At 29.7% G+C, this 22,706-nt stretch overlaps 6 protein-coding genes and 1 pseudogene across 7 annotated transcripts, besides 6 other annotated features; 4 read left to right on the top strand and 3 right to left on the bottom strand.

The window, feature by feature from the left end:
* Window positions 1–1,795: part of a mobile genetic element that runs on past the window's edge.
* On the bottom strand, window positions 275–1,795 carry TVAGG3_1001930 (integrase core domain containing protein family; the record flags this gene model as incomplete). Its single annotated transcript, XM_051254318.1, has 1 exon — window positions 275–1,795. One exon carries the CDS (start codon window positions 1,793–1,795, stop codon window positions 275–277), a length of 1,521 nt encoding a protein of 506 aa, XP_051079892.1.
* Window positions 1,796–2,065: 270 nt separating this feature from the next.
* On the bottom strand, window positions 2,066–3,351 carry TVAGG3_1001910 (annotated as a pseudogene). The gene has a single exon. A coding segment is annotated over exon 1 (1,286 nt).
* Window positions 3,352–6,253: 2,902 nt separating this feature from the next.
* Window positions 6,254–6,641: a mobile genetic element.
* A 1,482-nt stretch (window positions 6,642–8,123) lies between these two features.
* Window positions 8,124–8,999, top strand: TVAGG3_1001890 (ubiquitin-like family; the record flags this gene model as incomplete). The annotated part of the gene is made up of 1 exon (XM_001303898.1): window positions 8,143–8,955. The coding sequence occupies one exon, from the start codon at window positions 8,143–8,145 to the stop codon at window positions 8,953–8,955; it is 813 nt and encodes a 270-aa protein (XP_001303899.1).
* A 476-nt stretch (window positions 9,000–9,475) lies between these two features.
* TVAGG3_1001880 (ubiquitin-like family) lies at window positions 9,476–9,767 on the bottom strand (the record flags this gene model as incomplete). Its single annotated transcript, XM_001303897.2, has 1 exon — window positions 9,516–9,761. One exon carries the CDS (start codon window positions 9,759–9,761, stop codon window positions 9,516–9,518), a length of 246 nt encoding a protein of 81 aa, XP_001303898.1.
* Window positions 9,768–9,897: 130 nt separating this feature from the next.
* Window positions 9,898–9,934: a mobile genetic element.
* Window positions 9,935–10,158: 224 nt separating this feature from the next.
* Window positions 10,159–11,785: a mobile genetic element.
* A 2,611-nt stretch (window positions 11,786–14,396) lies between these two features.
* Window positions 14,397–14,418: a mobile genetic element.
* A 361-nt stretch (window positions 14,419–14,779) lies between these two features.
* Window positions 14,780–14,817: a mobile genetic element.
* An 85-nt stretch (window positions 14,818–14,902) lies between these two features.
* Window positions 14,903–17,764, top strand: TVAGG3_1001830 (armadillo (ARM) repeat-containing protein family; the record flags this gene model as incomplete). The annotated part of the gene is made up of 1 exon (XM_001303896.2): window positions 14,973–17,465. One exon carries the CDS (start codon window positions 14,973–14,975, stop codon window positions 17,463–17,465), a length of 2,493 nt encoding a protein of 830 aa, XP_001303897.1.
* Window positions 17,765–17,900: 136 nt separating this feature from the next.
* On the top strand, window positions 17,901–19,842 carry TVAGG3_1001820 (uncharacterized protein; the record flags this gene model as incomplete). The annotated part of the gene is made up of 1 exon (XM_001303895.1): window positions 18,025–19,803. The coding sequence occupies one exon, from the start codon at window positions 18,025–18,027 to the stop codon at window positions 19,801–19,803; it is 1,779 nt and encodes a 592-aa protein (XP_001303896.1).
* A 588-nt stretch (window positions 19,843–20,430) lies between these two features.
* On the top strand, window positions 20,431–20,741 carry TVAGG3_1001810 (ubiquitin-like family; the record flags this gene model as incomplete). The annotated part of the gene is made up of 1 exon (XM_001303894.2): window positions 20,431–20,673. One exon carries the CDS (start codon window positions 20,431–20,433, stop codon window positions 20,671–20,673), a length of 243 nt encoding a protein of 80 aa, XP_001303895.1.
* Between the last annotated feature and the right edge of the window lie 1,965 nt (window positions 20,742–22,706).

Raw genomic sequence — 22,706 nt, 5'->3', positions numbered from 1 at the left:
GATTGAGTTTAAAAATTCATCTTTATTAAATTCATCTCTTCCAATCAATTTATTTATTCTATTAAATTCTTTTATTTTTGCTTCACTCAGTTTAATGATTGAACGGTAAGTTTCTAATTTTTCGATTATTTCCTTATCGTTTTCAACCCCACCACATTGCGGCTTCTTTTTGTAATAGCATATTTTTGATTTAATTCTGTTTAGTTTCTTTTTATATTCATCGTCTGGACTCTTGACTGCTTTGTTGTCACTCATTTCTTACGAAATAAAAAAATTAAATATTATTTAAATATAATGGGGTAATAAAATAAATCGGAATTTCTATTAATTTATTGTCAACTTCAACTAATGCATTGCCGTTAATATATCTAACAAATTTAGCTATTGTGTCAAATCTTCGTCTTCTTTTTGTCATTGATTTATCAGTTTTTCCATAATCGAGATGAATCAAAACTTTATCCCCTTGTTTAAAATTCATGAGCCCCGAATTAATTTGTTCACGTTTAACATCATTTAACTTTTCCATTTGCTTTCTAATATATTCCCATTCTTTTGAAATATCATTTTTCATTTCCACTGGTTTCATGTTTATAGTTCTATGCCATGTATTATTGTAATAATATACTAACTGCTGTATGATGGAGTCATGATTTCCATCCCAGTATATCTGACCATTAACCCCTAACGCATCTCTAAGAGTTCTCATTACCGCATCAACTATTTTATTATGAAACGTATATGGAGAGGATGAAAAGAAAAAATTAATTTGTGGGAAATAATGAGTCATAGCTGCCTGAAATCCTTTATCACCATCACCCCTGATATTATCTACTCTTTCATGATCTAGTAAGTATTGAATAGCTCTTCTTGTTTCCTGTTCTGTTTTCCCTTTCACTCGAATGCAATATAAATATCTAGTGTTAATGTTAATGGCAAATAAATAAGTAACGTTTCCTTTTGAATATTCTAAATGATCGATTTCGTATGAATATGGATATGGTGCAAATGAAGGGCGACTAAATTTTTCCTTTAACGGTTGAATTTTCGGGTCAATTGGTTTATTTAATATCTTGAAATCCTTTTTAAAATCTTTTTGCTTCTTTAATGTTTGAAATGGATATAATAAAGTGAATGATGAAGGATTAACTGAAGGAGGAGGAGGTACTGTCGTTGGAGGTTTTGGTATTGCAAGTGGTTTAATTTTATCTGCTTTGATTTTGGATTTCATTCCTCCCTTCATTAATTCTGGATGTATTCTATTCATTTGTTTTAAATATGTTGTATATAAAGGTTTGATATACTTTCCTGCTTCGAGTTTATGTTGAAGGATGAATTCCAAAAGTTGATCTTCATTTAAAAGTCGGGCTGAATATGGTTTAACTAATGAATCATAAATTAAAGCTTGTGCTTCATTTATGGTCTGAAGGACCTGGGCGTTTTGCATCTTTTGTTTTTGTTCCTTTGGCTTTTGCGGCTCAGGATTATATAATATATATAATTCATCAATATCTTCTTCTGTTAATACTTTATTTTTGAAATCTTTCAACTGTTTAAGTTGTGATTTAGTTTTTCCCTTTGAATATTCATTATTTTTAATTTTGTCTTTAATTTCAGAAATTATTTTATCATGATATTTCAAAATTTCATTTTTATAATATGGATAATAATATTCCATATCATCACCCGTTATATTTTCATTATATTTTTGGAGATATGCTTTTAAATCATAATAACTAAGAAAATTTTGATTAAGTACTAAACCATCAATTAAAATTTTTAAATGTACGTTATCCATTTATATAAAAATAAAATCAATGTTTTAAGGGTGCCCACCTCTTTGAATCATAGTATCAAAACCATCATTTACATATTGAATCCCATCATTAACGGTTCCTTCTTCTAAAACGGTATCAAATGGTGGCGGTTGTTGTTGCTGTTGATGCTGTGATGGGATTTAAAAAATTCGTTGTGGTTGATTATTTGGAATCTGAAAGTTAAAACCATCATTAACGGTTCCTTTTGTCTCTTCTGTGGCATTTCATTAAAAATAAAATTTTAAATTGTATTAAATAAATGGCATACAACATCCATTTTCACAACATACAGCCTTAGTGTGTGCTCCTGTTAATGCAGTCTTACCGATTGTTAAGCGAGTCATTAAACCGTTTTTAAGTTGTAAATTAATATTCTGACCATCAAATATCACTTTATCATTTATTATATCCAAATATTTTTTAGGTGTTAATTGCTTATTTTGTCTTAAACTAACACCCTTCATTTTTTGTGCAATCTTTTTAAAATCACTTCCATCAATTGAACCGTTGAATGATGTATAACACTTAGGACATAAAGCAACCATGTTATCACCTTGTTTCTCAATTGCTAAACCCAATAATTTCTTCTCATGTGCTTTTTCTTCAGCTTTATTCTTTAATTTAGGTTTAAATTTCTCATCAAAACAGAAGAAATCAAATGGTGCGAATTTGAAAATGTTTTTATCATAAAATTGTTTATCGGTAACAATTGCTTGAAATGCTTGAGTGTTAGGAAGACTTGGATCACCAGCAATAGCCCAATAAGATGAATCAGTATCACCTTCAATGAAATGAAAACGATTAACATCCATGCATTTATACATAAAATCATAAATGAAAACTAAATACCAGTATTTAGCATTATCTAAAGTGAAGAATGCCTCTTGTAAACATGTATCACATCTATAAAATCTATCTTTAAGCATCACTTGATATGTATCTTCACCTATTTCTCTTATGTTTTTAAACTTATTTGACATACATGCAACGCGTGCCTTCTGTGCATTCATTATTTTAGTCTTTGCGTAATTTTGTGTATTCATTGCATCGTAACCATATGATCCATTAAGTGAAATCTTGCAAAATAAACTTTTTCCTTTATTTCCTTCTAATTCAGCCTTTTGTCTTTCGTTCATAAATTTGTTCGCAAATTCATTAAAACAAGTGTTTTTAGTAAATGTTAAAATTGATTGAATATCATCGATGATAAAATGAAATCTGTCTATTAGATACCAAAGATAATAAGAAGAAAATGGTTGATATTGGTTGTGTGTTGATGCTAACTGAGTTAATTTTCTCTGTTTCTGGTCAACTGGTAGATTGTTTGATTTCATGTAATTATACATAAAACTGCCAATTGTTTTTTCATCTGTGATAATATCTAAGTTTCTTATTATCGGTAAAAAGTTTATGTAATCATTAATGTATTTTTCATCAATGTGACCCTTTACTTCAGCCACGAATAAAGTATTTTTCTTCTTAATTATTCCCAGTGCTTTTGCTTTCTTTGTTGCTGTATCACAAATGATAACACCATTCAATCTTCCCGGCATATACATTTTATGGTCAGTATATTGAATGAAATCATGAGGATTAGATGAAAATGATGAAGGATATAATGAATTAAAGTCAACTCCAACGAAATGAGTCATAATGTTGGTGGTGTCCTCATTTGATACAGTTTTAGTTTCTGGACTATATGAAAGTTTATTAATGTGTGTGATTCCTTTAAGATTAACACGATGTTGAACATTTGATAAACCACCAGTAATTCCATTACGGAGAATGTGATAAGCTTCAACTGAATCTAAAGTCATTGGTAAATTATTTTTTAATGCGTAATTTCTTAAATTGATTCTTAAACGTTGAACATCTTCATCTTTATTTGATTTCACGACATTGCAATAACAACACATTAACTGACAATTTTCTTTGGTATGTGGTTTTTCATTATCGATTCTATCCAATGTTGGTTTATTTGCATATGTAAACGCTTTACCACACATTTTGCATTTAGATGAAAGGATTAAATCGTGATAGTATTGAAAATCATTCATTGAAACATTATTTTTAGTATCCCTTTCTGCTTTTTCATCTTGTTTCTTATATGATTCAATTTTATATTTCCAATACTTTTTCGTTAATTCAAAACTTGATTCTATCTTTTCCTCAGGATATTTTTCATTAGGATTAAAGTCTTTATATGCTAAAGCGTAACGAATCATTGAAGCATTCGATGATAAAGAAAGATTATGAAGCATGTCAATTTTATAAACAAATGTTTCTTCAATAATTTTATCAATTGGGTCAATCATAATTTCAACATCTTTATTGCAATAATGAATAAAATATTCTAATCTATTCTTAAAGTTTTTAGCATCATTGAGATATATTTGATAATCACTATCTGATATAGTTTCTTGAGTTAATGCTGAATAAAATGAATCTTTCGTGAATGGTTCCTCTTTATATAATTCTTCTTCGTAATTTTCCCATGTGATAATTGATAAGGGAAAAAGGATTTAACACGTGATTTATTGTTTCCGAAATCTTGAGTGAATTGGTCTAATGTCCCACCCGCTATATAATTTCTGATGTCAATAAATCTCAATTCATATGGAACGTTTGCTTTCTTTACAATGATTTGCTTAAATTGAGAAGAAGAACCCAGCATTGATTTTATTTTCCATTTTGCAGTGTTTAAATCACGAAGAATTAAATTTAAATCAAACTTTCCCGAATTAAAACCTATGATATTCACTTTATTGAATTCCTCATCTAGAAGTTCTTTAAATGCTTCCTTCTGTTTTTCATTTAATGTATGGGACAAAGTCCCCGCCGTTTGCGGCTTCATTAATTCATCGTATTGACTCATATTTGATTCAACAACTAATGAACAGGTTGAAAATAAAAACTCAATCCAATCAGAAATAAAAGAATCACTCGAAGTTAAGCAAAAATTCCTCGTATATGTTTTATCGTTTAATTTAACCGTTGATGATACCATGAATGGTTTTAAGTAAGCGTTCAAAGTTGCACACTCAGAAAGTTGTAATTCTTCTTTAGTCTCTAATGTTTCGAAGTCAAAAGTAATATAATATCTTGTTGGTTGATAATATTCCTGCAAATTATGAGCTAATAACCACTGATATATCTTCTGTTTCGTAATATGTGGTGTATATGGTTGCTGGGTATTTTGCAACTGAACGTCTTGAATTAATCTCCCATTATTTTCTTTACATTTCTCACAATGCTTTAAAAATCTTCTTTGGTTTTTCCTTTCTGGATCATCACGGATAGAATAAACTTCTTCTTTACAATATGGGCAAACTCTATAGCCGGTGAGTGCTTCAACGTCTGTTATTCTGTCAGCGTGAAGTTTTCCACATGGACTCTGTGTTAATAAAATATTTACTGTTTCAAATTCTGGATCTATCATTATTGAATCCACTAATGGAAAGTCTACCTTATTTATGTCCACGTCTTCTGGTTGAGGATCACAATAATAGAAATCAATATTAACATTTAACATTCTCGCTCATCTCTCACTTTCTGATGAAATGTCAAACCCTTCATATGAATCTATTGCTTCATTTAAATAACTTCTACGAGTTTTAGGATTAACACCATCAGGAATGTTATAGAAGCGTTTAAATAACCTTCTACCTTCTGCTCTAATTTGATTATCATTCATTTTAGCGGTTCCGTTTTTGTTCATTTATGTAAGAATAAAAAAAATTAAAAAATAAAATTTATTTTTTAAAGCCCATAAAATGAATTAAGAACACATAAATTTTTATCATCTGCGACGTGACGAATACATTTTAATTTACTCAAGAATGCATACCCTGATACATTAAATCTAATTCCTGTCTTATTTAATTTCACAACTTTGAAAAGGAATGTATGAATAGCTATAAAATGATGAGAAGATGTTTTATGGGTTGCTTCCATTTTTTCTGAAATAAATGAATAAATATAATGCTTATACGTTTTCATATCTTTTATGTTCTTAATAACGAATGGTATAGACCTTTCCACTTCATCTTCCTTCGGTGCTGTTCTTTCATATGAAACATTATTGGTATCTTCAATAATGAAACCACAATCACACAAAATTTTATATGTTCCAATGGTTTCTTTTGATATTTTATCTAATAAATCAAAAACTTTATCAACACCTGTGCATTTATTTAAATAATAATTTGTGTAAATATCATGATCTTCTTTCTTAATCGTATTAGTTGCATATGTCACGTTTTTAAGAGCTTTTTTGAATTTCTCAGAATCGAGAGGGGGTGAAAGTAAGATACAAGGGTATTCTTCATTATCAATAAATTGTAACTTATGTTTACGAATAAATTTAGTACCTTCTTCTGAAAGTGTTTCATCTATTTCACCATCTAATAAATTTTGTGTTGATTCTGAGACATAATTTTTATATCTTTCTTCATGAGATTTCTGAACTGCTGATTCTGAAGCTGGGATATTCATTAAACCCTCTACTTCATTTTCAACTTCTCTTAATTCCTTAATTTTTTCATCTATTTCATCTCTTATTTTTTCCAGTCTTTCAATTTCAATTTCATCGTATTCATCATCTTTAATCCGTTCTTCATAATATTCAGGGAAAACATCAGGTTCTTTAGGTTTTTCTTCTTCAGATGTGGGATATAAGAAATTTATAACATCATCTTTATTCATTTTTCCATCATAATTTAAATCATTTAATAACTCGGCAAATTTTTGGCAATTTCTTAAATAATATTTACTAACTTCATAACACATCTCATCTAATATATCCTTTATTTCCTCGTTTGTGAATCCTAATGTTTTCACGTTGTTAGTCTTGACGCTCATTTCATACAAAATAAAAATAAATTATTCATAAATGTAAGACATGAATTTTTAAAGTTTATTTTTTTCATTATGTATTTCATTATGGTAGTGAATCTTTTACTCATGAAAATAATTATTTCTAATTTCTTTTACTCTCTCGTACATACTAGATTTAAAGAATTCAGAACTTTTACCATAATCTCCTAAATGTTTTCTTATCTTATTGGTTTTCCATTTATTATATGAAACTGTATAAACTTTATCTTTATCTTTGCATCTTTCATCACTTCCAATATATTTATATTTCAATTTTGATTTATTGGTTTCATATTCATTAACGTTTAATAATTCACAGTCTTCCTTTTTAAATAAATGTTTTATGTATTCAGGATTAACAATTCTATAATATTGCTTCCCTTTAAATCTTTGAATATAAACAGGAACACCATCCTCTAAAATTCGATAATCTATTTTATCTGGTTTTACTTGTTGGGTCATTTATGTAAGAATAAAAAAATAAATTATTTTAAAAATAATGTGTTAAAAAAATGATACAAAATCGCTCGATATTGTATGAATTCTTACGTTTACAAAAAAAGTCACACAACCCATCCTATCCTACTACTATAAAGCGCAAATTAATAAACAGTGTCCATTCATGATGGTTTCATAAATTCTATAAAATATGCCCTTAGTGAAATATTTCTCTAGCTTTCTAACCTATATTACTTTTTTTATTAATAGACTTATTGAAAAAAGAGTAAATAATATATTACCAACAATATCAATTTATTGAAATCAGATTTGTCGAATAAAATCTCTTGATCTTATACTTATTTTTGACCTTCAGGAGGATAATTCAAAAATTAATATGCAATTTAACATCTGTCAGCCTGAGGTTACTTTAACGCTAAAATAAATATATTCAAGTTATAATTTCAACAAGACAAAGTACTTAAATTTTAATATGGCAACAAATCTTTTAAATTTTAGTAACTCTTGTAATCAAACAACAATAATCATAGCCTTGCTGATGAATATTTTCAAGGAAATTCAATTGTATAATAAATTTTGTGAACTACAACTTTTTTTATAAGTATAGAATAAAATTCCAGTGAAGTAGCACGCAGACATATGCGTTTTGAGGTGATTGAGCTCAATCTAATAACGATGAATTTATATTCAGATATTTCTATCAATCCGTCTTAATATTATAAGAAATATCTCCATAGATGGGTCTGTCCTAAACTGTTTTAACATAAACTCGTGGTCGAAGATAACAATTTCTATTCATTGGAGAGAAACAGACCGATTAACACTACTTACCAAAAAAATTATTGTCACTTTTGTTGCATTAATTTTCCAAACGTTCTTTCGTGAAAGATATAGATTGTTTGAAGCTAATAAAAAGCATTCTCACAATTATTTTTTCCTAATAAAATTTTCCAATTTGAGTCTAGAAAAGTGTCATAAAATTTTAGGATCAGTGATGAACAACGGCTACAATAGTCACTATTCGAACTATCCTAGACAACATGGTCCTTACCCTGGCATGAATCCTTCATATTATCGTCCAAATCATAATAATTTTGATTACAATTATGCTCGAGAAATGGAATGGGCAATGAAGGAATCTTTGAAAGATGCTCCTCCTCAAAATTTCCGAGGAACCCAGCGTCAATCTTCAGTAGATGAAGTCCAATTACAAAAAGCTATTCAAGAATCGCTCTTAATGAATCCCTACCCTCATACCAATCGTTATAATGAAGATTCTAATACAGATCGAATGCTTGAGAAAGCAATCCAAGAATCTCTCAACGACCAAAAGCCTCCTTATCAAAATCAAGAGATATCTAAGTCACGTTCATTCGAAAAGCAACAGCAGGACGACGAATTTAAACTTGCAGAACAAAAAGCAATCCGTGAAAAAATTGAAAAGGACAGAAATAAAACAATGGAAGAAGAATTGAAGGAAGCATGTAAACAGAGTACTGAAACTAACAAATATGAGAAAATCAATAGATTTTTGGAAAAATCAAAATTTTTGCCAGACGAACCACAAGAAGGTATCTTAATTGCGATTGTTTTACCAACAAATAAACGCGTTACACGAAAATTTTTGAGAACTGAATTGGCAGATGATGTTTATACCTGGATTGCTGTTGAACAGTACATAAACAAAAACGAAGACCTGCCAGACTTCAAATTATCTACCTACAACAACCAAGTTCTAAATGCTGAGAATTCTCTCGAATCTCAAGGTATTGGAAATAGAGTTTTACTCCGTGTTGTTACTGATTAAAGCTCTATGCAAATTTGTAAACTACTTGTTATTCTATTATCTACTATGAATTAAAAATGTATATTTATTAATAAAATTTTGAGATATATCCAAAATTTGCTGACATCGAAAAAATGGAATGCAATGAATAGACTACGCTATTTGTATTGATGGAATACGTAAAACCATACCGTGTTTCTGTGACCTTTCATCGACCAAAAAGATTTTGAAGGAAAAGGCTGATTTGAAGATTGTTCTATATTAAGATCCTTATTACCATCAAGCTTTTAACTCGCCCATGCCTGTCATATAGTTCGAAGTTTGTGAAAGATTTTTAGTTTGGTATTTATCTGATAAATTCTAGAACTGTTAGATTTGAATACTGCTTTTAGGAAAGACAATTTGTAAGTGAGCACATCAAGGTCAATTTAATCGAAGGAATTTGATAATATTGAATTTTTTTTTGTTTAAAAAGGAATCTTAAAAGGGTGTAAGATTTCGAGTGTTTTGGAGATACTTTTGTAAGAAAAACAAAGAGATTAAGTTAAAAAAAAATCATAATAAAATAAATTTTAGTAAATTTAGTATCCACCAACGACATTAATTGTTAAGTGAATGCTATCACCTGGCTGAATTTTGCAAGACTCGATTGTGCTGCTTGGGTCAAGTAATGATCCATTAAGCAAAATCATCTGGTTTTCGACTGGAACGCCAGTCATTGAGCTAAGCTCTTCCATCAATGCGCTGATTGTCTCATTGTTTGTGACACGGATATCGTAGTTCTCACCAGAGACAAGGAAGCAACGAATAGTGAATTGTCCAGACATGAAAATGATTTTTAACCAACCGCCTTTTCCAAAACAAATTTCAGGTCACTTGTGAACAAGAAAAATTTAAAAAATTTTACTTATTTAAACTTGATAAATCAATTATGCTATATGAATCGATCTAATATATATAGTGTAATAAACAGAAATTCATCAAAAGTGACAACTCTCAATTTTTTGACATTTGTAAATTCTAAATTGAATGAGAAAAATGAAATAATACTAAGCATAATACAATATTCTAGATTTAATTATAATTAGGAAAAAGTTAGTTTTGAGAGTACTTTTCATAGGCATATAGAATGAAATCTTCTGAAAAATAATATCACATAAACTCATATTATTTTCTAATATATAACTATTTTATATAAAAATCAAATTCAATGATCTTAAGGTAATAGTAAACTCAAAATTCTAGAGTTTTGAGAGTGCCAATAAACTTTATAGGCCTATATATATCTATATTTTAAAGGAGAGGTTACGCCATAATATTTGATATTATAAATTATTAATTCAAAATAAAAGTAGAAAATGAAACTAATTTTATTCTAACCTATATAAATATATCAATAATCTAAAATGATTATAGTCTGAACTATATTTTACCAGATTATCAAATATAAGAGAAATGAAATAAGGCATAAAAATATCATAGCATAATTATTGGATAAATGCATTAATAAATTATTTATATCATAATGAGAAAAAATCAAAATAAGAAAATGAGCATAATAATAATTTAATTAAAAACAAAAACAATAAATAAAATGTAATTTTCGTTAATCAAAGTCATCAATGTCTTCGTCTTCTGATTCCCATTCGGACTTGAAAACTTGATAATCTCCTCCTGGTACACTCTGAATGATTTTTTGTATTTGTTCTGTTTTTTAGAACCTTTTGTAACAGTTTTTTTTTCAATATCATTTTGGAGTAACAATTCTCTTCAAATGATTTGACACAATCTTCTGGAAGTGGGGAAGATGTAATGCTTTTTGTATATCTCCGAGAAAATGCTCTGGATCATTCCATTCTAAGATTGCAACGTTAACTCTAATGTTAATGTTCTTCCAGGCTCTTGATTTGTCCAAATAGCATGCAATTTTGGAGTTAAACGCTTCATTCATGCAGGTAGATCCAATGGAAGAAACTTTGGAAACTATGGGTGTCCATTTGTGAACCCAGTCATAGAGCATGAATTGAAGTTGGATCGAATTGACACCTTTTTGCCATTCAAAGCATTTGTAATTGTGCGGTTCGCAAAAAGAATGATTGCCTACGTAATGGTAGACACAATTCTCCCACATTTTCGTACGTTTGTCAATATTTTCTTCGGCAAAACATGACCAAAGCCACATACTTAGGCTTGCATTCAGACCCCAGAAAGGTCTCTCTATTTTTTCAATCTTCTGAGTCTTGTCGTTGAAAACTTCAACTGTCTTATGAGAAGCTGAGAACTTTGTAAAATCTTTTGAGATATTTTTTGATACATGACCTGGATCGAATCTTTCAAGATGAGAGACGCCAAATTCTTTAAAGACAGAGACACTTTTGTTATCTCGGTCTTTAATAATCTCTTTAACATCTTTCAAGATATTGTATTTCTTTAATTGCTTCAAGATGATTCGAGTTCCAGCACTTTCCATATTGTTGGAAGCTCCGGAATACTGAGCATGCTGTCTGTTTCCACCAATATGGTTGATGTTCACGCATGCAAGAACTCTTTTTGTGACAGCATCGAGCGCAGTTACTGTACAACTTGGCGAGTTTCGCCTGTGCGTCCATCTTGCATCAATGGATAAGTAACCACTGAAGGACTTTCTCGACAGCATTAGGGAAATACTTTTAAGTCTTCTAATCTTATCGTCACAAAATCTCTGTTGTCTCATGACACCACTCTTCACAGGGGGCTTAGTTCCACAAAGAGAAAGAAAGCGAGCACCTTTTGTATATGGCATTCCGGTCATTATGCAAGCACCAAGCATCTGTCGCGCTGAGAGTCGACGACGTTCGTGGAGTAAAATGTTATGCATTGCCTTTGTTTTCCGTTTTGGGTGAACAATATGGCCCATACAACAACAAAAAAATGAAATCCCGCCAAAAGTGAAAATTGAATAAAAAGTAATACCCAGATTTTCCTTACTTTTACCACCCCCTCTAAAGCTGGGGACACCGCCTATCGTTGGGAGTAGCTATTAAATAGAACCACCAAGGGTATTTTTTGAACTGCCAGTGTAGTGTAAACATCCGACATAATGATTCATTATGCCAAGGTTTGATTCCTATTTAGCCATTTTTTTTCTTTTTTGGATCATGAATTTTTTTTGGGTCACTATAAGATTTGTTTCATGTTCTAAATCTGCTGCATATGTAATCTATTTTTATTTACCTATTTTTTTAAAAATCTATTGGATTGCCAAATTTGAATATATTTAAAATCATAAAAATCCAACAAAACTATAAATATATGTTTTATGCATAGTGCCGATACTCAAATATCAGATTACTTAGATCCATGAATAATATCCGAATTTTTTTTCTTAAAATTAAACTTCAAAACTTCTTGCAATCTTATTCTTAATCAATTGTAAATTTTTAAAACCATTTTTTAAAATAATTTTGCGTAAATTTTATTCTCATGTTGTTTTAATCGAAAATTGATACATTTTCAAAAAAATAATATTGACTTATGAAATTCATTTTTAAGGTGAAATAGTATTGTTTTTATTAAAGTATATGAATAATATATAAAAAATTAATGAATAATATAAGCAGATTTTTAGTTTACAAAACAAATATGAGCAATGCAATTTCAAACTTTTGCTGGCAATTTCGATATTGCTCAAGTTTGTAGTATTTGTGATACCTATAACATCGGCTTAATCAAAATTCGATTTTTCTTATGAGTTATTGAGAAAATTTGATTGCAATGAGAAGGATTTCGACGTTTTTGATAAACTAAGAGCTGAGCTTTAGGGGTTCAGTTCATTTATGGCTGTAGTTTGATGCGTAGATCTCTTTTTTATTGTAAATTCTTTCAGCATGGAGATCGAGAATGAATCTTTTGAGAACTTTATGAGTTTTTACACCCGTAAAGAGGTCCTTCGAGGAAAGATAGTCCATACTACATGAAGATGTGGGTTAACCAAAAAAAATCCGATGGTTTCCCCATATTCATGTAGATCTTCGAAAAAATGAGCACCAAAAAAGCCAAAAAATAGGCTTTTTATTGGATTTGTACACTAGATCAATAACCTATTTAGGATCTGACACTCTTTTTAGCCAGAGATATGAGGTCCTTTCTAGGAAAACGATCTATTCATCCATAAAAAAAAATGAATTATCGTTTTCCCAGAAATTACATGGGGAGTGGTAAAAGTAAGGAAAATCTGGGTAATTAATAAATATATACTATATCATTAGATGAATATTTTGGAATAACATTTTAAAATCGAGGTTTTTCAATGGATAACGGTTCAATCAAAAATTTGACCCCATTTTAGAATCTACATTAAAAATGGAACATTTCTGTCTTTTCAAAATTCCAAAATAACGTTTCTATTCCTCTCAAAAGTAAAAACAAACTTTATTGGGGAAAAAATATTTTTATTTTCCAATAAAAAATGAAAACCTTAAATGCAAATCTAATTTCGATGCTTTTGTTTGTGATTTTTTGGATTTCGAAAAAAATTTGAAAATTCAGACAAGTTACCATTAACACTAATACGTTTCAGCGAGTCGGTCCCATCAGAGAAATTTTCATAAATCGGCGATAAATTTATTATTTCAGCAAAATATTCTCAGATCCAACTAGAATAAGGTCAAATTATACAAATTTAGCAAAGGCTAGTTATCCTACCTATTCAATTAACTTTAATTTTAAATAATTCAAGACAATTCTCGAAATTACCTTAATAATCGCGTTCTCTTCGCAAAATGACGATTCATCATTCACTACCAGCATAACTGAGGGCTTGTGCTCACAGAATAATACAGATAATTTACTTATTAATGCAAAATTTAGTACCAAAAGGTAATCATAGAAGATACAAAAAAAGTTTCTTTATTTTGATTGCTGATTTTATTTCTTCTAAAATTTACCAAATCTAAAAAATCCAAAATTGAATGCTATTGAATTTCATGTTTATGTAACATATACTATTTATTATATAAGGAATAAAAATTTTATAGTTTTAATCAAAAATAAAGATGTACTAAATGCATACAAAACAAGGTATTTTTTACTCATCCAAAATATGTTAACAGTGCTATTTATATAATCAATATCCGAATTTCGAAATCATTTTGATGAAATCTTTATTTTAAAATTGAGTTGACTGTTAAAATCACCCGAGAGAGGGATTATCTCAATGAAAAGTACATAAAATAGCAAACCACAAGATGGCACTATGCAGCTTTATATTGTTATACAGGATGAACATATAAAATGTTTGGAAAACACTTACTTCGTTCTACAAATGTGTATCTCTTTATATCAAAGATTCTTCTCAAATTATTGAGAGACTTCTCTCAAAAAAAGGAAAATTTGATAACTAAAAAAATTATGGCATAACCTCTCGTTTTGCATAGATATATATTTACATGGTCACAGAGCTTATTTTCATTGTCAAAACTTAAAAATTTTTAGTGGACTATACCCTTAAAAGCGAAGGATAAACCTCAAAATTTACGAATATAATGAGTGGGAATAGGCGTAAAGCAAAAATTGATATTTCATATGGTTTTATGATAGATAAGCATTATATTCCCACTCATTATATTCGTAAATTTTGAGGTTTATCCTTCGCTTTTAAGATCATTGAATTTGATTTTTATATAAAATAGTTATATATTAGAAAATAATATGAGTTTATGTGATATTATTTTTCAGAAGATTTTGTGTTCTTCTTCAAAATTTTATTTTTTTATTAAAAAGAATCTTTACAAAATATACATTTACTTTAATTAATATTTAAAAACGTGCTCTATCAAAAGTTTCAAAAATTCAATATTTTAGCTTTTCTGAGGTGTCACTTTTGATGAATTTCTGTTTACAACAATAGGAAAAATAAATTTGAATGGTTCCAAAATTCTAAAAAAAAAATTCCGACAATTTTTTTTAAATTATTGAATACTTCTATAGCTTCAAACACCTGAGAAATTGTTCGTGGCTTATGTAAAATTTAATAGTATCATTCAAATAATGGTTTGAAAATGGAAGAATTATTTCAAGACTTTTTATCAGAAGACGAAGGAATCAAAAACAAAGCTATTTCGAGTCTCCTTCAATTTATTACTCAAAGTGATGCATTCGATGTGTTACTTTCTTTCTTACTTCAACATCTTAATGATCAATTTACAAATGTCATATGCATTGTTATTAAAGAAGCAATAAAAACTCGGTTTAATCTTCTAGATTCACAAGATAAGCAAGTCATTTCTGATAAACTTATTGAAATTAGTTTTGAAATTGCTGACCATTCAATTTCTTACATAATGAGTTGCTTAGAAATGATATTTGCCGATAAGCTTATAGATATTTCATATGTTTTTAACAAATCTATCGAATATTTGCAAAAAAAGGAAAAAATAATTCAATCATTGCTTAACTTAACGAACTACTTACTCATATTTGGATGCCAAAAGAGTTTTTATACCAAAGAAAATGAAGAAATCATATTAATTTTGATGCAAATTACAGAATCTTTACTTTCTGATGTACAAATAACGAATATGAATGAAGCAAGTTCGAATATTATTTATTTGTCAGCTAATTTACTCATAGACCTATGGAGATCTCGTGCAATTTTTACTTCAGAAAATTTCTTTAGGATTATTCAATTTTATTTAACATTTTTATCAGAAGTTTCTCTCAAATCAGACGTAATTACATCTATTCTTACGTTTTTCCTGGAATATATTGATCGTTTTCTCAATATTAAATCAGAATTCAGCGAATTTGCCAGTTCATTCCAAGAAACATACGCAGTTGAACTATTAGAACGTTTATTACGTATATTACAATCAGGAGATTCTTACCAGCGCTCAATTTCCATTAGAATTATTTCAATTTACATTCAGAACGATGTTTTAATAGATAATATCATTAACGAAGAAGTACTATCGGCATACATCATTCCTTCTTTGCAATTAACTGATGAAGACATACAAACTTTTAAAAATATTCCAGAACAATATTTATCTTTTTGTACTTCTCAATCTCATGATTCATTTAAAGCTATTGTTACTCCTAGACAAGCTTTTGTTCTTTTTATTGATTCAATTTCACGAAAATCGACTAATTTGACGTATTTATTGTTAATCAAAGAAATTTGTGGCCAAGGGAACTTTTCAGACGAAGAAACAATATATTTCATACTCAGTTGTCTGTCCTCACACCTCCAAGAAGATAATGAATTAATTTTATTTTTAATAAACATAATTCAAACGGAGAACGAGCTAATTCAGTGCGATTCTCTATCAGGGCTCATCAATATCTCCGAATACAAGGAAGAGAGGCTCCAAATATCCCTTAATTTCATTAAAGAAGATTATAATCCTTGTACAAGGCTTTTGGCAGCAAATTTGTTCCAAGTCACCTTTGATCCTCAATCAGATATAGACATTTCGGACCTCCAAACCATCATTGCCCCACTTCTTGACCTATCATCAGTTGTATCGAACTCATTACCCGGAATTATCCTTTGTTCGCTCAACAGATGGTTCAAGGATGAGTTCTCTCAAATGGCTGAAGCGATTGTGAACTCTTATCTAATTGCTTTTGCCCCAAATTCTGACAACCAAAGTGGGACCATCATTTTAGAAGGAATTTCAAGTATCTTAGAGAGTTTGGACCCGACAACAGACGAATTTTATTCTATAGCAGGTACTGTTATAGAGTTTGTCGGGGAGCAATTTAATTCTGAAGGATCTGCTTGTAATTTGGAGTTATTAAATTTATTATCTACAATTTCGGAACGATCATTAGAAATTAATGATTTACTGATAAGCGCGTTGAATATAATACTCAGTATCGAAGATAAATCATCGTTTTCTAATGGAATTCTGAAATTTATTTCGATTATTGTTATGAAGAAAGAAATTACTTCGTATTCAGTCCTCCCAGACATAATTAAAGCTGTATATGAGATAGCTGATGGCGAGGAGTACTTTGAAGCAAAAGCAGCTCCAATTTTCGTATTATGTGGAATTCTTCAAATTTGGAAGAACAACGTGCTCCAAATCGTTAAGGATTGCATGCAATACATAGAATCTGAGAATGATTCTTTGTTTTTCGCTTCTTTTTCGGTTTTGGCATCTGCAATTTGTTATTGCGACCAATTTTCTCTTCCTGACGACCTTTTGCAGTATTTTGTGTCCTCCTATACAAGATACAGCCACTGCGAACCATCTATTGGTTTATTATACTGTTATGCGCTGTCAAAACTCGCTGTTTCCCAGAAAAACACTGAGATTTCGAACATTGCTGTTGAAACAACAAAGAGAATGAAGTTTTTACAGGAATGTTACGAAAATTATGAAGAATTAGACATCGATGAATGCGAGGATTACTTAGAATTACCTTTCCATAATCTTACCTCTGACTCTTTGACATATTCCTCTGCTCTTCAGCCAATTCTGGAAAATTCTGAAATGAGATCATCAATAAATGACCAAGATTTCATTGAAAAATTGACACACTCATGAAATATATTATATCTATGCTATGATACTTTATTGTTTTTTGTTAATTATTTATATAAAGATTTTAAATTTGAATAATTTTAACTATTTTAGCTTCAAATAGACTGCCTTCAGACAAGATAATTTAAAATCTTATTGATATCGAATAAAAAACATATTATAAAAATTCATGAATTATTTTGAAAGATACATATACCCATTCTGATGATATGGCATTTAACAATGATGTAGTATCTTTTACTGATATAGTTTTATTAATTTACGTAATCATATTTTCAAAATCGATCAATTTAAGTGTTATCCTTTGGCAACTAAAATCTTACCTATATCAAACCTTTTTAGTGGTGAGCACCACTCCAGAATGTGTAATTTTTAACACTTTTTTTAATACACAAGATATATCTTCCTAAGAACTCTATGTTAACAGCCTCAATCGACAACACCATACTGCTAATTTAAGGAAAATGTAATGTAGCTTGATGTTTTTCTACCGGGATTTTTTTTGGAGAATTTCGAAAGGAAAAAAAAAATTCGTTTTTTTTTCAAAATCCTTGTAAAATCAATGGCACAAGTTGAAGATGACATTGAAGAGCCAGAAGTTAATGAGGATGACAATGTAGATGAAGCTCCAAAGCTACCAACAATATCTGCTTCTGCTTCTACGAAATTAAATAAAAATCAAAATCAAGCCGCGCTATCAACAAGTGGTTTAAGCGACATACAGAACGTTAGAGCAGAGTTAACTTCACAAGTACAGATAATGCAGCAGCAACAAGAAGTTAAAATGCATACACTTGAATCTCAGATCAATGAAATGGAGAAAAAGCTACAGCCTGATATCCAAAAGCTTGAGCACTCTCAAGAAGAAGCAAAAACACAGTTAAATAGAGTTAAAGATCGTATCGCTCAAATGGAATCTGAAGATATCACTCCATTACAGAGGCAATATGATACATTAGCTGCTAACTTTGAGAAATTTGTTCGTTTTGATGTCGATAGTAAAATCAAACCAATGCAAGACGATGTAAAAGCGAGTAAACAAAAATTAACAGATTTATCAGCCGCAACAGACACGAACCTAGCCAGATTAGAAGAATCATTAAAAGCCATATCCGAAAAGATCGAAACTACATCAGATAATTTGAAAACTCAACAATCAAAAATAAATTCTCAGTTTGATGAAATTGTTCCTAAAATCGGCCAGCTAGAGCATAAGGTCCAGCTTCTGAGTAACTTGATTGAAGATTCTCCTCAATTAAGTGCAGGAACTTCGGGATTAAAATCTCAACTTTCGAAAACACAACAAATCATCACAAATCTCACAGAAGAAGTCATTCCAACACGAATAAACGAGACAAGGGACCAGTTCGAAGACGCCATTAATCAATTAAACGAATACTGCCAGAAAAGAATGAAAGATATCACATTAAAACAGGAAAACTTGAAGAAAGAGAACGAAGCAGTTACAGAAAATCGCCGCAAAGCACAAGAAACCATGACACATCTCATACAAAGCTCAGAAGACACAAAAGACAGATTAAAAAATCTTCAAGATGTAATTAAAGCCAGGATCTCCAAACTAAACTCCGGAATGGAAGCCTCCCTCAATGCTACCAGCGAAAGTGCCAAAGACTTAAATTCCGAGGCACAAAATGGCTCTACATCAATTTCCGCCGATGTCGATGAAGAAGTGTCAAACCGCAAAAAACAAGTCACTGCTGCCATTCGCAGATTACAAGACACGATGAAGAGAGACTTCAGCCATGCCGAGCACGCACAGACACAAGCACTTTCCAGGCTGAACGAGATCAAAGATTCGATTGAAGGAGAACATAATTGTGTTGGAAGATTGAAAGATATAAGGATGAAACTGAAATCAGCGATTGAAACAATACATACTTATAATTCCGCGAGAATTGAAGATGACAGGAACGGTGTTTCTCCTTTCCAAATTGGCGCAAGGCTCCAGAATATCGAGAAAAGACTTTTGGAAACAGAAGAAAGATTGTCAAAACTCGATAACAAGAAATCAAATGGAAAAGGTCCTTACGTCATCAAAGTCGCTGTGGAAAGAATTGATCCTGTTCCGGAAGTTCCCAAACCTGCTTCTCTCCCTGATGATGGAAAGAAATCAAGAAATAAAAGTCAGGAAGAGGAAGAAGAAAGGAATGAAGAAACAGTTGAAGAAGATAAACCAAAGACAAATGAATCCCCTTTCAAGAAGATTAAAGATGAAGCACAAAAGGCTGAGAAAGAACATGATAACACTCAAAGAAGCAAAAATGATTCTCCTTTCAAGAAAGTAAAGGATGAAGCAAAGAAGACAAGCCAAGAAAAATAGAAAATATATTTTTTTTATTATATTTGTTTAAACTATGTTTTATTTAACATCTTTATATATAAAAAAAGTCTTTTTAAGGGTGTTTACCTCCATTTTTATGAGTGCAGTATATGTTTAAACATGTACAAGTGCAAAAACTCTTTTGTGCATTTAAAAATTTGCATAAAGGAGTCAAATTGATACTTTCGATGTATCTTCTGATAAAAATTCTTGAAATAAATCTTCCATGTTTAAACCATTATTTGAGAAATAATTTCTCAGTTGTTAGAAGTTTTAAAAATAATCAATAATTTGTTTCCAAAAATCCCAACAATTCAAATTGAATGATTTTTTTGCGTGTTTTTATCTCTCAATTTTTGAAAAGTCTACAATCAGATTAGAATTCTTTTGATATATAAAATGATTGCAAACAAAATTTATAAATTTTTATTGAAAATAATTTTGAGGGAAAAAAAATTCCATTTTTTTTGGAATTTTGAAACCACTCAAATTTATTTTTTTTCAATTTATGTATAAGATGACATAATTGATTTATCAAACTTAAATAAGTAAAAATTATAAAATTTTTCTTGTTCAAAAGTGACATGAAATTTGTTTTGGAAAATCGGTAGATTAAAAATCATTTTCATGGTTAGACAGTTCACTATTCGCTACATCCTTATTAGTGGCGAAAACGGCGATATCCTAGTCAGGGATGATGAGACAATTCGCGAATTGAAGGAAGAGCTTGAGGAAAAGACAGGTTACCCGGCCGAAAACCAGATACTTTTGTTTAATGGTCAAGTACTTGGCGAGGATAGCACAATCGAATCATGCAAAATTCAGCCAGGCGATTGTATTCACTTAACACCCAATCCCGTTGCTGGCTAAATTTAATTTCATTTCTAAAACTTAAAACATTTAAATTTTTTTAAATACTTCCTTTTGATAAAGTGAGATTGATTGTTCCAATATTTTAGGGTTGCCGATTTGGAAGATGATTTCTAGTTTCGGATTTTAAGGTAGTCACAAAATCTAAGTAGTGAGGCTCTCAAAAATTGAACCGTACTCCATACAAAATTTGTGTACCCTCACTACTTAGATTTTGTGGCCTTCAATTGAGAGGTTAGTTTTGATAGAGCAAGTTATAAAATTAAAAGGGAAAAATAAATAAAATTTAAACATTTAATTATATATAATGTAAGGAGTGTAATTCCAAATTTTCTAAAAACTATTCAAATTTGAGCATTTTTTTGGAAATAGTAAATCTAATATGTACATCTAATAACAACATGATTCATCCCCTTTTCAAGCTCTGCAGTCAATTTTTTGAAATTTGATTGAAATAAATGTAGCAAAAATTACATTTCATTAGGGAATATATGAGTTTCTCTGGAAACAGGCTGATAAATTTTAAATTTTGTCCAATCAACATGAATGCATTGAGAAATTTGGATTGATTTTCTGGTAGAATCTGGAACAATTCAACCATGTATAAATGGATCATGTAATCATCATGAAATGTTAGTGTTAGAGTTCAAAAGAAACAGAATGAGTGGAAATCAAACACAATCTGAATAATTTTAAACGTATACAATCTTTAAGTTTGTATTTTGAATTCTACATATATGATTGTGTAATTCATTCTTTCAAATTTTCGGATTCAGGCATGTTTTGATAAAATTCATTCCCAAAAACGTCAATTAACAATTAAATTTAGTGTATTTTAAATATATATACGTATTATATTTTATAAATTATATTAAATTCGCAAAATTTTAAGTTTTAAACAAAAATAAAAAATGTTCAAAATATGAAATTATGCTTAGGATATTAAAATTTACATGTTAGCAATTTTTTTGAATTGCTTTCAATTTTCATATTGAAATTTTTAAGATTTTTTTCTGAAATAATAAGCAAGAATATCAACCTAAATAATATTAAATTCCATGCGTTAATTTCCCCTCAAAAGTCATTGACCGCCTCTCAATCTAGATTTTGTGAGTACTTTAGAAATCTTCCTTGGAAGATTTTCGTGTGAACAAAAGTAACTAAACGACGTCGATAAAGGAAGTTTGGTAAGATGTTTGGAATGTAAATGCGATTAAGTTTGCCTTCACTCCGAGGTGTTACCCCCTGCATTTCCTTTCGTTGAAAATTCGGTGATACCTTGGTACATTTATTGAGCTCGCATAGATATTTAGAGAATAGTTGATATTGATGATGTATTGTACAGGACATGATGTATAAATTTATTAAGATTATTTAGTTAAACATTGTCATCAACTTTTGATATATTGGAGATTTCTAACATGTTTATAGCTTTTTGGTTTTTTAGTCAGAGTTCCTCATGCAAATGGATTTTACATGAGAAATATGAATGCATTTCAATTTTTGGTTTTCAATCATCTCATATCTTGACTTTGGCCCTGAGGATTTCCATAAAATTCCAAATATTATTAGAGTATATGATGTTATTAATTTGTGCAAATTTGCAGGAAAAGTTGTGCAAATTTGGTCAACTTTACTGCACAACAAGAAAACACTACACGCCTGTAATTCCCAATAAAGTTTTTGTTCTTTATCATTTGGGAAATGTATTTCTTAAGTTTTGAACGTTCGTATTGTAATAAGTTTTATTTTTTTCGAGCAGACTATTGCATGCATTATTTCAATAAATATTCAAAAAATGAAATATCAAATTTCAAATTAACCAAATTTAATAAATACATTATATGTGATTTGATTGCAATGCATTTTTGAGCTATATTATTTAAGTTAGAATCAGGTTTTTATTATAATAAAAATGAGAATAATATAATGAGAAATGTTAGGAATATTTGTCAAAAATATAGTTTAAAGAATAATAATAAATCGATTTGACTGATTTAAAAATGCATAAAAAGGCTTATTTGACTGTAAAA

This window comes from Trichomonas vaginalis, chromosome I, assembly GCF_026262505.1.
Source record: "Trichomonas vaginalis G3 chromosome I, whole genome shotgun sequence".
NCBI classification, from domain to species: domain Eukaryota; phylum Parabasalia; order Trichomonadida; family Trichomonadidae; genus Trichomonas; species Trichomonas vaginalis.
This window is presented reverse-complemented; position numbering and strand designations above follow the sequence as displayed.